This window comes from Abrus precatorius, unplaced genomic scaffold (genome assembly GCF_003935025.1).
Source record: "Abrus precatorius isolate BTA unplaced genomic scaffold, Abrus_2018 Scaffold2, whole genome shotgun sequence".
In the NCBI taxonomy this organism is placed as follows: Eukaryota; Viridiplantae; Streptophyta; class Magnoliopsida; order Fabales; family Fabaceae; genus Abrus; species Abrus precatorius.
In genome coordinates, this window is record NW_020874362.1 from 392,101 (window position 1) to 408,293 (window position 16,193).

Here is a 16,193-nt window from a genome sequence, read left to right on the forward strand (position 1 = left end):
AAATATTTTATTTGCAAAATTTAAATTTTGATAATAATAAAAACGACTTTTTATTAATTAAAAATGAAAAATAGTTATAAATTTATAGTCAACGTTGGATTGTCATCTCTCTTGCACTGTGCGACCCATTTATTAGATTAAAAACCACCCCTTTGTAAGAGACAGTTGCTTTTAATATTGTACCAAGTAATGCAACTCAATATTAAATTTGCGCAAGAAAAGAAAGTACTGTTATGCAACTTGTATTAAAGTTGGTCTTATAGTTAATTATTTTTTATTTCTTTAAATGTATTTTTAGGTATGTATATAAACAAATAATTATATATAATAAAATTTTAATTATTTAAATAAAATATTTTACCATATTAAATAGAAAGTGATGGAGCGTTATTATAATTTAAATGTCACACACATCTTTCAGGTCGCGGTCCCCCCCTCAAAAAATAAATCATGTTGTCATGATACTACCTGGTGAACCATGAGTATTAAGTGGTATTAAACTAAGGTAGTTGTCAATTTATAAGAGCTATTTTGTAATTATTAGCATATTCATCAGTATTATGCGTACGTAAATGTTGTATTTATTTATTTTCCAAGATAATGATGGACGGTGATGATAGTCAAACGTAGATATATAATTTTTTTAATAAATATTTATTTTAAACAATATTTTATATCAAAATATTAATTGATTCTAAAATGTATAAAATTGTTTAATTTAATATATTTAATAATATTATATTAATAATTAAATTTATAAAATTTAAAATTTATATAAGCTTATTATTAAAAATACGATTTGCTAGATTTATTCTTGAAATGAATCACCACCGATACACGTTCGTATAATATTGCATGTAAGAGTATAAATTAAATTGAATATTTAAAATTCAAACTTGATTTGTTAAAAAAAATAGAAATGTTTAAGCTTGACTTAATTAATAATTTTAAAGTTTGAATTTGAGTTATTAGTTTGTTTATAATTTTCTTAAATGAATATTTTTATGTTAAATGATAAAATAAAAACATTATGAAATATAATTTATTTACGTAGTTAAACATTTTTATCATAAAAATAATATATTTTTATAAAAGAATTATTGTCACTTATTTAAAATATAATTAATAAAAATTAAAATAAAATAAAAAATCTAAAAATATATATCGATAAGTTATTAACGTTAAACTCATAAAATGTAAAGTTAACTAATGTAAATAATTAGACATAATTTAAACTTAAACTTAGTCGTGGATGAATAGTTGAAGTTTATTTACAGTCCTGATGAGATACCACGGTAGTTAGAACTTAGAAAGTCCACCGTGAAAAGTTGAATATGAAAAAAAAATAAAAAATCAGAATCTAATTAGTCGGGGCTTGGCTGACTACTTGACTCAATTATTGAGATTATTATGTTAATATCACATGATTCATATTCCTAATCCCAGCTCCAGGGTGTCGCATCCAATACTATATTTTCTCGACTCTCTCGTTAGTCATATTATATATATCAACCTTACCAATTTTGAATGGTATAATTAATCTCTGCAGTTGCCATCCAACGCATAACAAATCGCTGCCCCCATTCTTAAGAAGACCTCGGAGATTTTCTTCAGTCCTCACGTGCTTTTATTTCTTAATAATTAAAACGTTGTTTATGGCCTGTGGGTCCGTGGCTAGGGGCAGTGACGGAATTGAAGAACTCGAGAACTAGGCTATAAAGACTGAACACGGGGACTCCTGTTCTGCACTAGAAAGAAACATACAACATTGCATAGCTCTGAATAGCGAAAGAGCCAAGTCTCATTTTTCATTGTTTGAATGAGCTAAAGCACATTATATAAGTTTTACAGTTAATTTGCACTCATTGATCCCTAGTTACAATGGAGGACTTAAACACACCAATGGATGCATCAGCAACCAGCTGGTTATCTGATTTGGTAAGCAATTCATGTTCACTCTTCCTATCTTCACAGGTCATTGACAATTTTTGAATAAAAATTAATTATTTTTATATACAAATCTCCTAAGAATAAGGTACCATTTTTAAGTTATTATATTTTTATAATTTTTTTAACGTAATGGTTTTTTATTTTGTTAAAATATATGTAGGATATGGATGATTACAATTTATTTCCTGAGGAATGTCCATTGAATTTTCTTGACGTTGATGAAGAAGAGTTCCTTTCCCATGACATTGCTACTGCTCTGCCGGATCAGACCCTACATCAATCTTTATCTTCTGAGTGCACTTCCAAAACTCTTAGTAACAACTCATCCACTGATGAAACAAGTTTTGACTTTGAGAGACCCTCCAAGATGCTGAAAACAATCAGCACAAGTTCTAACTCATCCACCATCACAAATCTTTCTCCATCATCCTCCTTCTCCTCCTTTCAGTCTCAGATTCTTTCTTTTGACAACCCAAAACCATCCCTTTCCGAGACCAATCACTTTTATGGCTTTGACTGTACCTTAAACCCACCACAGAACGAGATGGTGTCAGTGTCAACACCCCAATTGGGAAATCAGCGTTTCCCAACTCAAAACCCAAAAGGGTCTCCAAAAAATCAAAACTTGGAAACAAAAACCTCACATAGCAAGAGGTCTCCTGCTCACGCTCAGGATCACATCATGGCCGAGAGAAAGCGAAGAGAGAAACTCAGCCAAAGCTTCATTGCTCTTGCAGCTCTTGTTCCTGGCCTAAAAAAGGTAAATAAAATATCATGCTACTATTACTATGCTAGCTAACTCTTAAATCCATTATTGTTAACTTTATAAAATAATTAATGTGCAAAATCTGTTAATCCACACAGATGGACAAGGCTTCAGTATTAGGGGACGCTATCAAATACGTGAAGGAGCTCAAAGAGCGTCTAGCGGTGCTTGAAGAGCAGAGCAAGAAAACAAGGGCAGAGTCAGTGGTGGTTGTAAACAAGCCAGAGCTCAGTGGCGATGATGATTCTTCATCATGTGATGAGAGCATTGATGCTGATGGTGGCAGCGAATTACTGTTTCAAGTGGAAGTAAGAGTGTCAGGGCAAGAAATGCTGCTTCGGATCCACTGTCAGAAGCAGAAGGGTCTTTTGGTCAAAATCCTTGCACAGATTCAAACCTATCATCTATTGGTTGTGAATAGCAGTGTCTTACCCTTTGGTGATTCCATCCTTGACATAACAATAGTTGCTCAGGTAAAGGACAGTTCTACCTTAATAATTAATTAATAAACAGTATTTTGATAAGTTTTGTTTCTTTCTAAGTCACATCATCAATTTGTTTTTTTATGTTATAAATATTATTTTAGTTTATTGTTTTTACCTTTTGATGGGACTTAAGTTTAATAGTACAGTTGAACGCTTATTATTTTTGCAGATGGGCGATGATTACAGGTTGACCACAAAGGAGCTTGTCAAGAACCTACGCGTGGCGGCATTGAAAATAATGTCATAACATGAACGTGGTGCAGGTCTAGGGGTGCCCTCAAGAAAAATGTTATGGATTGAAACATTGCATCACATTTAATGCACCAGCGACTAAAAATCCTCCCAGAACGGAGACCTTGCTATTAATGTGTGATGGCTGCACCTGCCTGCAGTGTTCCCCAAGATGTGGACGCAGCTTGATCATATGTGATCTTGTGTTTCTCTTGTAATGTTAACCATTTCTCAGGCCTTTCAATGTGTGCCTGCTTGTCAGAAGAAAAAAACTGAATAATTTGCGGAGATATTAGGAATAATTTCAATATGACACGGCTTAACGCGAGCTTAAGTAGAGAATAGAAGTTGAAATAGTGATGACATCTTGCTGCTTTCTGACGTACAAATTTTTCATTAGATCTCTTAATTATGTTCTTTTGATTGTTTGAAGGATGCAATCTCTCCTCTCTTTTTTTATATTGCCGGATATCCTTGCAGATTGCTTATAATATTGGCCCGCTAGTATTTATTTGACCTACTATACTGGGCCTCAACTTCGATTTTTTGGGTACATTAATAAGTAGGATCTAGTTATATGTTCTTCAGCAAAAGATTTATAGCATTACTATTAGCAAAAAAAAAAAAGAAGAAGAAGAAAGAAAGATAGTAATGATTTTATATAAACAAAAATTAATCTTTTCATAATTGAAATTATCTATTTATTTTCACATGATGTATATTAATTAATATTTTAAAATTACTAATTAAATAATAAAAAGTATTGTTAATATATATATATATATATATATTAATGTAATTTTTAATAAAATATTAGTTAATGAGATCACACATACGTATAAAAGGGTAATAAGAAATTAATAAGTAAACATAATAATTGCAATTCACAACTTACAACAAATGCATTGGAAAAAGAAAAAGTCAAAGATATTATAAGACTTTATTTAGATGTATGAAGGAGAAGACAAAAGAGTTTGAAGGTGTAATGAGAAGAGAAAAGAAGTGAAAATAAAGAGAAAAAGGGTGAAACTCTTTGCTTGTTGGATTTAATCATGTAAATATATTATTATTTTTAAAAAATAAAAAAATATAATATTTTATTCTTTAAAAATTAATATTTTTATTCTTAATAATTTTTTAAAAGATTCTCACTTTACAAATTAATAAATTTTGAAAAAAAAAAGAAACTTGATTGTTAAAAAGTAAAAGAAAAGAAAAGAAAAAACTCTTGAAACGAAGAAGTCAAGAAATCAAACGAGAGAATTTTGAGATTTGAAAAAACTTTGAATCCTTCTTTCTTAATTAATTAACTTTTAAATAAGAGGTAAACTCTACTAAATTTTTTCTCTTCCTTATATCTTTTCTTAAACATAAAATATAAACATAGCCTAAAAGAAATGCACACGCGTGAGGGTAAGTAATAATTTTATTATTACTATTTATTTTTTAGGTTATTGATCAAATGGCATATATCCTTTCCCCATGATAAGTTACATGCATCCCCCCACCTCGTTATGAAGTAATATAATTTAAAACTTTGTGCTCACACTTCTCATGTCTCTTTGGAACCAAGTAGCATTGCTCCCACTCTACATAGCTCGAATTTCGATACCAACGTTATTGGGTATAATATTTGATTTTAGTTCAAGTCTATTAATTTTTTAAAGGTGTAGAAATTTTCTAAAGTTAAAAATGTTAACAATTTGGTCATGGTATCTAATATATTGCCACTTGCATTCGGAGTTATGTAATGGATACTTTAGTAAATAAGTTGGTGTGACTGACCGTTGCGACGAATCCTAATGGCAAGATATATCATTTTTTTTCTATTTGTTTAACTAACAAAATATAATAAATTTATCTTTACTGTAAATTAAGTAAAGTAAAATTAATTTTAATAATTGACTTTAAACTATTAAATATGAAAAATGAATATTTAAAATACATATATATTTTAGTAAAACCATAATCTATATATAAGATCGTGATCTTATTCCAAACTTTATTTTTTGTCTTATATCCTATTATAATCCGTCAAAATCTTCATGAGTCGTAAACGTCGTACAAGTCACATGGTCTCACGTGACATTTACAACACGTTTCAACCATTACCTTGTTCTTCGTCAATACCACAATCTAGAATATTTTTTTGAGTGTTGAAATATTTTGCATGTTTGCCGCTCAAAAAATATGGAAACACTTAAATAACTCAAACACATTTCTTAATTTTAATGGAAATATACACGATTTGTTTTAAGGTTCAATTCATGGAATTTTGGTTGGTTAAAGAGAATTTAATTGATAGAAACTCGAATACTATCGTATTTTCTTTGCTATTAGATGGGATTCACGTCAAGTTTTACATTTTTTTTATCTAGTTGAGTTTTTCCGGGGGTCAAACCATTTTGTTCATCTCAAAACTATGGGATTCACAATGATATTTTTTAAAAGCTTCGCTGATTTAAAAAAAGAAAAGAATTTAAACGTGTGAAGTGACGCAACGCTTCTAGATAGTTTACATTGAAACCCTTCACAATTTTAATCTATAGAGTTTATCATGTAAATTAGAGCAAAATACACTAGAAAAAACCCATACCCTAACTAACAATCACTCCCTCCATTTTCTTAACATTTAAAATTTTAGACAAGAATTAAGAAATGATATTAATATTTTAATTAATTTTAGTTTAATTCTTTATTATACCGCTCATTTATTATATTATTTAAAAAAAGAAAATGAAAAATGAATATAATAAAATTGATAAAGCATTAAAATTAGAAGGAATAATTATTTAGCTTATCCCAGCAATATATGTTTCGTCTAAATTAATGATACATATATTGTAGAGTTACGCTAATATTGTAATGTATTGTATTAAAGTTATGGTGTATTGATTAATTAACTTTATATTTATAAATTATATATTAATATTTTTTTTTACCTAGCCAGTTTAATTCGAATTTAATCTAAGTTACATACAAAAATATAGTAAGTGAGTTTACTATTAGAGATTTTTTTACATATACAAAAATTTAAACTCAAAATCTTACTTAAATGATACTAAGTCACCTATCACTCGATCAACCTTCATTAATATATATTAATATTATTAATAGATAGTAAAAAAACATGCTTAATGAATAATTGTTAATATATATATTTTTTAGGAGAAATTATCTATGTTAAAATTCTACTTGAGTATATTATTTAATTAGTTCCTTATTTAACTATAGCCAAACCTAAACATGACAAAGCACATACTTGCTTAAGTATTATATTAAATATAATAATGAAAAACGATGCATCGAACTCTTGAACAACTTTACAAATCCGGAACAAAATTACCTATTAGGTGGATGAGAAAACACGTATTTGTACAACATGAAGCATGGAAATCGTGAAAGACAGTATGATTCAAGCAATAGGGACACTTAAATTCAGGAGGCGTGTTAAAATTTAAATATAATTTTTTTTAGTAAAACACTTGACTTGTATCTTTCCCCTATATATGTTTCTGCTTTCTTAGAGGCATGCACAAGATAGAACTTTGCATTCAAATTAGTAAAAAAAGGGGGGCAATTTAGAGTTTTAATGACAAAATCATATATAATGGAGATCTGGATCTCTCACTATAACTTGCAATGTAATGTTAAAAATTGCATAGATCTTGCTCTAAAATTAAAAGTATGAAATATATAGTTATGTTAAATATTAAAAAAATGTTTAGAGAAAAAGGATTAAAAATGTGATTCATAAAAGTTTTATCTGAATAAAAATACCTATATCTTGTTAAAAAAGAAAAAGAAAATAAATTGAATTTGTGTGGAAGAGAGCATATAGCCGGAATTGTGGTTCCAGCAGTATCGACACAAGGCCCGTGGGATACGACAGGGTGCATACCGTATCATTTACGGGCTTGGGAGTTGGGAATCAACTTTAGAAAGATGCCGACATGTAATTTTGCATTAATATTAATATTGAACTTCACAAATGATTTATGAAGCGACTCAATATGAAATATAAAATTTCTTGAATCTGATCAGATATAAACATCATTTAATTACTTGTTCTTCTGTCGATCTTCCTTTCTTTGAGTTCAAGGGAACACCGGTATAGATTATAGAACATTAGAATATGTAATTACCTTTCTATATTATTATAAATCATAATCTTCATATTTTAATATTAATCAATTTGAAATGGAGGAATAATTGATTAAGCTTAAGTACCGGTTCTGATTGTTCCCACTCCTACGACTAAGGAAAAACCTAAATAATGTATTAAAATACCCAAAATAGAAGAAGTAAACACTGATCATCATGAACAATTAAACATAAAATACTCAAGTTGTAGAATATATATGTTTAAGTCAGCATAAGTGACTCCCTATCTGTAACCTCGTAAACATGAATTTTACTTTTTTAAAACATAAACTCTGTAAAGTTACGTTAAGATTCGAGCCGTGTTATATTATGTATATAGCAGCAGATCATGACCTCTTTCCGATAAATTATCTGCCTTAAAATAAAAATCATCTAGTGCAGTAGTAAATTTTTTTAGTTATTTATTATTTTAATTTTTTTCAAATATTAAATTTGGGAATTATTTTTAAAAATGATATATTAAAATAAGAATTAAATTTTCAACCAATATTTAAGCATAATATTTTTAAAAAATAATTGAATATTGTTTTATTAATTAAAATATTTTTCTCATCTTTGTATGTATCCATTTCAGTTTATTTTTTTAATACTTATTTTTATCAAAATTTTAAAATTATTTAAAAAGAAATGATTTTTTTCTTAAAATAAAAATTCACCGGACGTGACATTTTTTAAATAAATATGATATCTTCTATTCACTAGCATCATTTCCCTTATAATGTGATATCTGAGACATTTTGCGTGTGAATCACTTTCCTTGGGTTTATTCTCTTTGACTATGTCGTGAGTAACATCTCCCATAACTATTATGGTTCATTGTTGGGAGGATCATATAAGTGTATCATATCTCTTTTACACGGGCATTCTATATGCTATTAAAATTAAGAAAAGTATATTACAAATAAATCACATTATTGTCCGTTGAGGAGAATAAAATGCTCTAGCTGGTATTTTTAAGCTTTGAAATTCTTTCGTTTATAGAGTAGTCTTTTGGATTAGACTATCTTTGTGTGCTCAAGTCATATCAATTAGTACTTTTATAAAGATTAATGAGTTGGGCTAAGAAAAAGTTTAATTGACAGGTGAGTGAAGTAAAAAAAAAAAAAAAGAAGTTAGAATAATGTGGTTCTAAGTCTCTTAAAAGAATCACAATGCTACGAGTACTTTTTGGATTGGACTTTCTTGTAACACACAGATATAATAATTAAGAATAATTTATATGTACTTTTTATATGAATAAAGTTACAAAACGTTTACACTGTGTTTTTTTTTTTTTTGACAAATAAAGTTACTAAGCTTTTTACATAAACCAATCCATGACGATGGAAATCTCTTCAGAGGATCATAAATTTTTAATCCTTCTTCTATGACAACTTTTGCGCAATTAAAATTATATACCAAGAATATATATCATTTGATGTGAATTTTGAGAACACAAGTTTGAACATATTATCAATTGAACAACGTTTTAAGAATACAATGTAATGAAAAACTCCCTCACTCTCATACCTCAAACTACACCACAATGCAAATATTCATGTCTTCAAGAGACATGTCTTATATCTTTCATATATTTTATATCTATTATATATATCTCTTTGGCATCTTTTAAAATACATTATTAAGTTTTTTTTTTATGGTTATCAATTTTAAGTTTTATAATTTTTAATTTCAAGTTCTTGTACTTTTTAGTTTTTAAATTTTTATTTTGAATATTAAAATTAAATTACTTCATACTTCTAAATTTAAGTTTATTTGATGGTGAGATGACTACTAGTAATTGTAATAGCAAGTGTGCTGGTGGCACAACAATTATATTAACACCAGTAATCATAATGTCATTATTGATGCCTTGATAATGATAACATTAAGAGAATAATGTTTTTAATAAAATTAAAAACTGAATATTCACAACCACCCCAGACGGAAACGTAAATTTTTTTTAATAAAATTAGAAATTAACCATAAAAAAGATCATCGAAGTAGACATTAGAACCAAACCTAACACCCATACAGTAAATATTCCTTTTGTTAAATCTCAGTATTGATAACTATACGACTATGTATGTGTAGCATTATTCCCTCTAATTTACTCAATGTAGTTTAAGGTGTCAACAAATTCAAGCTGACATATAAATTAACATGTGTATCCAGCAGTTTTGGGCACGTAGTAAAGTATGGCTACAAGTTGAAGAATCTGCGTAGGCGTGTTTATTGGGCCGGGGAGGGTGCTACTCTCTATATAGATAAACGAGCCAACTTGTGTTTTTTCACTGCATCGGATTGAACCATTTTCAGCCTTTGCTAAAAGTGGTACTTGATCTTATTTTTCAGAAGGAATAAACGTGTATATGAATGACTGAATACGTTGCTGTTCATATCAAATTAAATGACCAATACTTTTTCATTTTTTCAGGATCATTGATATTCTCATCTTGCTTGAAAGTAACTGATAAACTTTGCAATAGCATGACATCAATGGAGGAATCATGGACTAGTTGGTTATGTGATATGGTAAAATCATGTCAGATATTTTCAACTCAAGATATATATTTCTTTAATTTCATGCTCAACTTTTCCAACATTGTTGATACAGGAACCAGATGATTACAGTTTCATCAATCAATCAGACACAAACCTGGATGATGGAAACTTAGCATCTCATCAAGATAGGCTACATGAGGAGAACAAGCAAAACTCACTCTCCACGGAGAGTCACGGCTCTTATGCCACCATGAGCAATTCTTCAGCAGATGAGAGTGGGTTAGAGAGGCCTTCCAAGTCACGAAAGACACCTTCTTCTCCCTGCTCCTTCATTCTTTCATTTGACAACACGAATCCACCACCGCTGAAGGTTGAATCACGCTCCAAGAATGGAACCAAGGTTGTGAATCATGGGATGGCTTTGACTTCAAAGAATGAACCAAGACGCGTTACTCAGGAGACCAAGAAGAAGGGGTCAGGGCTTAGATCTCATTATCCCGCACAAGATCACATCATTGCAGAGAGAATGAGGAGAGAAAAAATTAGCCAGCAGTTCATAGCCCTTTCAGCCCTTATTCCAGACCTCAAAAAGGTTTTTTTTTTTTTTATAACTTTCTCATCCATCCACCTATTGTACCCATTTTTTTATGTACCCCGATCTTTTTTTGTTGAAACACGTTTATGTCACCAAAACATTTAGATATATACATATATATTGGTATGGATTTACTTCCTCTAGTGTGAAAATATTTGTCATTGATTTGAAGTTATTTTTGTTTATTAAAAATTTTAATTTAAATTAATAGTAGATAAAATTTCAACTTTTTATTTTACACAATTTTTTTCACGTTAAAGGAACTAAATTTTATTTTGTATATATGGTACGAAGGAATGCTAATTTGTTTCTTTGCAGATGGACAAAGCTTCTGTGTTGGGAGACGCTATTAAGTATGTGAAACAGCTAAAGGAGCAAGTGAAAGTGCTTGAGGAGAAGCAGAGCAAAAGGAAAAGCGAGGAATTGGTGGTGTTTGTGAAGAAATCTCAGGTCGTTACTACGGACGAAGATGTCTCGGACACCTCGTCAAATTCCTGCGGATTCGGAAACTCCGATGATCCCTCAAAGACAAATCTGCCACTGCCAGAGGTTGAAGCAAGGGTGTCAAAGAAGAACGTGCTGATTCGAATCCACTGCGAAAAAGAAAAGACAGCGGTTGTTAACATATTTAGAGAGATAGAGAAGCTTCATCTCTCAGTCACCAGTAGCAGTGCCTTTTCTTTCGGTTCCTCTGTTCTCGACATGACCATCGTAGCCGAGGTACACTGTTGTTAGAATTAAATGAAAAGATTTGTTAATTTTAACTCTTAAAGCATTATAAATAAAAAAAAATTATTAAAAAATATATAATAATTATATTAAAATTATAAAAATATAATAAATATTTTTTAAATAATATTTTATTATTATTATCTGCTTATTCTCGATATTTAAGTTCAAAGTTAACAAAATATTTAAATTAAAATACACTAGCAGATTTTGAAACTGTCATGTAATCATATTTGTTTTGAAATTTTAGTGATAATGACTCTAATCTAAGAGTCATGTTTACTGCATGTTTTAATTGATTAATAATATAAAAATTTGCATACTCAACTTGCTTTAAAATTAAATTATTATTATTAGATAAACGTTAATGTGGATACTTGGCATTAGCGAACGTAATTTGGTTTGTTTCAATTGGTGGCAGATGGAGGATGAATTCAACATGAGCGTGAAGGAACTAGCTAGAAATCTGAGAGTAGGACTGATGCAATTTATGTAGTGCATGTGCATTGTGCTCTGGACTGAGCTGCGGTGAGACCATGAATTCAGGGTATTAAATATCTTACAGGCATCTAATCTTAGTTGCATGCTACATATATTTAGAAATAGAAATAATTGCTACGTGGTAAGGATAAAGCATGTACACTACAGCATTACAGTGGACACTGGACAAGTTTGGGAGAGGCAATGGACACGCTTTAAAAGTAGTGTGCTCTATTATCGGAATTTGGGATTTAACTTATCGCTAGAACCTTGCTGCCTTGAAAACTATGTGTTGTTCACCTTTCTTTACCTATGTTTTGAGTGATGCCATATTTTCGTTAGCAATATTCAAAATACTAAATAATGAATGAGTTTTAGTATATTCTTATATTTTCAAATTTTTAAAACAGTTATTTTTAATTTTGTTAATAAGTGTATTTGCTAATAGTGCTGAAATTTTATTAATTATTATTGGATTATAAGAGCTTTCTCAAAAACTGACCACTTCACATATTGAACCAATTTAAGTTTTAAATTGTTGTACGCTTCGTTCGTGATACCTTATGTTTGATAACTGACTGAAATTTAACAAAATCGATTTTGTTAAGACACAAGAGAAGCATTTGGATTGAAATTGGGTCGTGAATAGTTGAGATTGATTGACCTCAAGTGCACGATGTCCATGATACCTGCCATTGTAGGTTAAAAAAAGGTTCAATTACAATTTTTGTCCCGTATTAGATTGATTTTAGTCCTCTAATGTTAAATTGTGTAATTTTAGTAATTTTATTTTTTTAATTAAGTAAATTTTATCTTTTCATTAAATTGTCCTGTAATTTTAAATTGTAATTATATAGTTTTTTTTTTCTTCTTTTGGCCAGAAATCACTATTATCTATGGTACCCCTTCTCTCCGCTGGACTCTGCCGTTAACAACAAACTTCTTCTTCCACCTTTTCTTTGGATGGACTCCTCTTTTTCTTCCTTCTCCATTGCTACCAATAATCACCACGCTCTTTTGACCCTTCTCTATTTTCTCTTTAGCAGTTTTGCGAGAGGTTGGGCCAAGATGCCAAGACTTGACTCCTACCACAAAAATGACATTGTTGCTGACGGCAAAACAAAATGGATTTAGGTTAGAATCACCGGCATGACCTGCACTGCTTGCTCTAACTTCGTCGATGTGACTCTCAAGTCTATTAATGACGTTGTTGACACCTCCATTGTGTTGCTCAAAAACAAAGTTGATGTCGTTTTCAAGTCAACCTCATGAAGGTTGATTTTTGTTTTTGTGTTGGACGCTTTGATTTGCAAAAGTGTTAGCTGCTATTTCAAAATATGTTAACCTTAGGACAGAGACATTAAGGATGCAATTTAAGTTGCAAGTTTCAAAGATGAGATCTTAGCGGAACATGTTTCCATGGGAACAAAATGTTGGATTTTTTGGATTCCTTTTCTATACAGAGAAAGACCCAAAATAAGTTAGCTAATTGTGGCTTATTAAAACTAGTGGAGAGACTAAACACAGGATGATTAAAAAAAAATAAAAATAGGATTGTTATAAAAAAAAAATAATTGAGATAGAAGAGAGAAAGAAAATTTAGTATTACTCATTTACTGTTGAATCGAACTGATTTTTTTGACAATAGATTCATCACACTGAATCTTCATTGTTTTTTGCTAAATCATCAAGAAAAAGTCTCACGAGTCACACGTGAATCTTCATTGTTTTGGTTGGATCATTAAAAAAAGGCTGAGAGAGGGAGAAACATATACTACGGCTTTCGTGCTTTGCAATAGGAGTTTTTTCACCATCTTATCTCTTGTTTGTAGTACTTTATTTGCTTTTGACAGTTTGTGCACTCATTAGAAACTTTTTCATACCTTTTGTTGATCAAGTGAATTATTTTTTTGGTTTAGACGACTTGACTTGTAATTTTCTACTCTTACTTTGAATGATTTTTTACATTAATATTTGTGTGTCTTTTGTGCTATTTTGTAGTCTTACTTTTCTTGTATGTTTGTAGGTGCTCCTCGTTGATTCTTGTAAGTTTAGAAGGATATTTTTCGCTGCTTATTACTCTCCTATTATATTTGTATTATTGTGTTGAAATTCCCATATCAAAAAGTGCACAGTGGTGCTGTTGTGGTGAGACAGTTCACGATTGGGAGCATGACGTGTGCAACATGTGTGAATTTTGGGATTCGATTCTCTCTAGTTCACGCGGGAAGTTCACGCGAGAACCGGACGTCCAGTTATTTTTTTGCTTAATTCGCTTAAGTGAAAATGAGTTATTTTTACTTAAAATCATGATAAAATGGCTTAAGCTAATTTTCATAAAATAAATAGCTTAAGCGGAAAAAAAAATAGCTTAAGCGAAAAATGGACAAAAAGTTTTAATTTTCACTCAATTTTCTCTTCTCCTTTCCCCTAAACATAACATTTTTTCCTCAACAATATTTCGATACTCTATCAGTTATTACTTGCAACAGAACCAGTATACTTGCCGTATTTGAAGGAAAATAAATCAACACTCTTATACTTAATTCTTCTCTTTCCTTCTTAACTCTCTTTTCCTTCAACCTCGTACCTAACTCCTCTCCTCCTCTTCTCATTCTCACATCACCAAATACCTATCTCTCACTTTTTTCTCTATACTCAACTCTTCAATTTCCTCTTCTTCCACCGTCACTACTATATCATCCGCTCTCCTTATCTACATCCATTCTTAATCCTCTTTTTTTTCTACACTCAGCCTTCATATCTTCAAACACACAAAATTCACTTAAGATAAAATAATTTACGTAAGCGAATACACAATTCGCTTAAGCCAGAAAAATTAGCTTAAACTAATTTTGCATTAAAAAAATTTGGCAGTGGAGGAATAAGAAAGTGAAGAGTTGATTGTAGAGAAAATAGAGGATTAAGAATGGATGTAGACAAGGAGAGCGGGTGATATAGTAATGACGGTGGAAGAAGAGGAAATTGAAGAGTTGAGTATAGAGAAAAAAAGGAGAGATAGGTATTTGGTGATGTGAGAATGAGAAGAGGAGGAGAGGAGTTAGGTATGAGGTTGAAGAGAGTTAGGAGGGAAAGAGAAGAGTTAAGTATAAGAGTGTTGGTTTATTTTCCTTCAAACACGGCAAGTATACTGGTTCTATTGCAAGTAATAACCGGTAGAGTATTGGAATATTGTTGAGGAGAAAATGTTATGTTTAGGGGAAAGGAGAAGAGAAAATTGAGTGAAAATTAAAACTCTTTGTCCGTTTTTCGCTTAAGCCTATTATTTTCGTTAAGCCATTTTTTTCGCTTAAGCCATTTGTTTTATGAAAATTGGCTTAAGCCATTTTATCATGATTTTAAGCGAAAATAACCTATTTTCGCTTAAGCGAAAAAACGACTGGACGTCCAGTTCCCGCGTGAACTGGAGAGAATCTAGATCCGTGAATTTTGTGGAAGGTATTCTAAGGAGTCTCACGAAATTGAAAAGAGCAATGATGGCTTCATTAAGTAAAGTTGAGTATGATTGAAACATGATTATCAAACATGATATTATTACTGCAATCAAAGATGCTAGTTTTGAAGCTTCATTTGTTAATAGTAATGGTCATGATCTTTGGTTGATGGTTGAGCTTTGGAAGACATGCTTCATGGTATTAAAGGGGTGAGACTATTTCGGTTTAACTCCGTTGTCAAAGTTGAAGTTAGAGTAAATGCGAGAGAAAAATATTGTTTACAATGGCAGAAAGAAGAGGAAGAAGAAAAATACATAGTTATTATTAAAAAATTGAATGACAATTTAATGAAAGCACAAATTTTGTTTAATTAGAAATATAAGAAATAAAATAACAATTAAAAATTAGAGGATTAAAATAGAACACAGATGAAAGTTAGAGAACAAAAATATAATTTAACTTAAAAAAACTTCAGCAACTATAGGACTACGGAGAATCAACCCTTAGCTAACGTTAAATTTTTAAGTTGATTTTAAATATTTAAAAATAATTATTTTATTTATATATTTAATATAATAAATATTTTTTAGTTAAAATTATTTTTATAAAATAATAATAATAATAATAATAATAATAATAATTTTTAACTATTTAATGGTAAATAGGTAAAGGATTTAAAAGAAAGTGTTGCAGTAGATATTTTAAGCAAAATTTTGACTTTAAATTTTATGTATAAAAAATTATTAACAGAGTTATATCATCAAAGTTGTGAATATTTTAAATTAATATTATTTCTTTTAAAAATTTATATTATTTAAAAAAAAGTATTGTATTGGCCTCCAAAAATGAAAATT

At 29.9% G+C, this 16,193-nt stretch overlaps 2 protein-coding genes across 2 annotated transcripts; both read left to right on the plus strand.

The window, feature by feature from the left end:
- The first annotated feature begins 1,881 nt into the window (after nucleotides 1-1,881).
- Nucleotides 1,882-3,448, plus strand: LOC113860066 (transcription factor bHLH18-like). The gene is made up of 4 exons (XM_027492692.1): nucleotides 1,882-1,938; nucleotides 2,111-2,710; nucleotides 2,815-3,189; nucleotides 3,371-3,448. Exons 1-4 carry the CDS (start codon nucleotides 1,882-1,884, stop codon nucleotides 3,446-3,448), a joined length of 1,110 nt encoding a protein of 369 aa, XP_027348493.1.
- Nucleotides 3,449-10,074: 6,626 nt separating this feature from the next.
- On the plus strand, nucleotides 10,075-11,900 carry LOC113858105 (transcription factor bHLH18-like). The gene is made up of 4 exons (XM_027490566.1): nucleotides 10,075-10,110; nucleotides 10,193-10,672; nucleotides 10,994-11,395; nucleotides 11,826-11,900. Exons 1-4 carry the CDS (start codon nucleotides 10,075-10,077, stop codon nucleotides 11,898-11,900), a joined length of 993 nt encoding a protein of 330 aa, XP_027346367.1.
- Nucleotides 11,901-16,193: the final 4,293 nt, after the last annotated feature.

Coding starts and splice junctions, on each gene's coding strand:
- LOC113860066 (XM_027492692.1), top strand. CDS start 1,882: ATGGAGGACTTAAACACACCAATGGATGCATCAGCAACCAGCTGGTTA. Junction 2,711..2,814: donor TTGTTCCTGGCCTAAAAAAG/GTAAATAAAATA, acceptor TAATCCACACAG/ATGGACAAGGCTTCAGTATT. Junction 3,190..3,370: donor ACATAACAATAGTTGCTCAG/GTAAAGGACAGT, acceptor TTATTTTTGCAG/ATGGGCGATGATTACAGGTT.
- LOC113858105 (XM_027490566.1), top strand. CDS start 10,075: ATGGAGGAATCATGGACTAGTTGGTTATGTGATATG. Junction 10,111..10,192: donor CTAGTTGGTTATGTGATATG/GTAAAATCATGT, acceptor TTGTTGATACAG/GAACCAGATGATTACAGTTT. Junction 11,396..11,825: donor ACATGACCATCGTAGCCGAG/GTACACTGTTGT, acceptor AATTGGTGGCAG/ATGGAGGATGAATTCAACAT.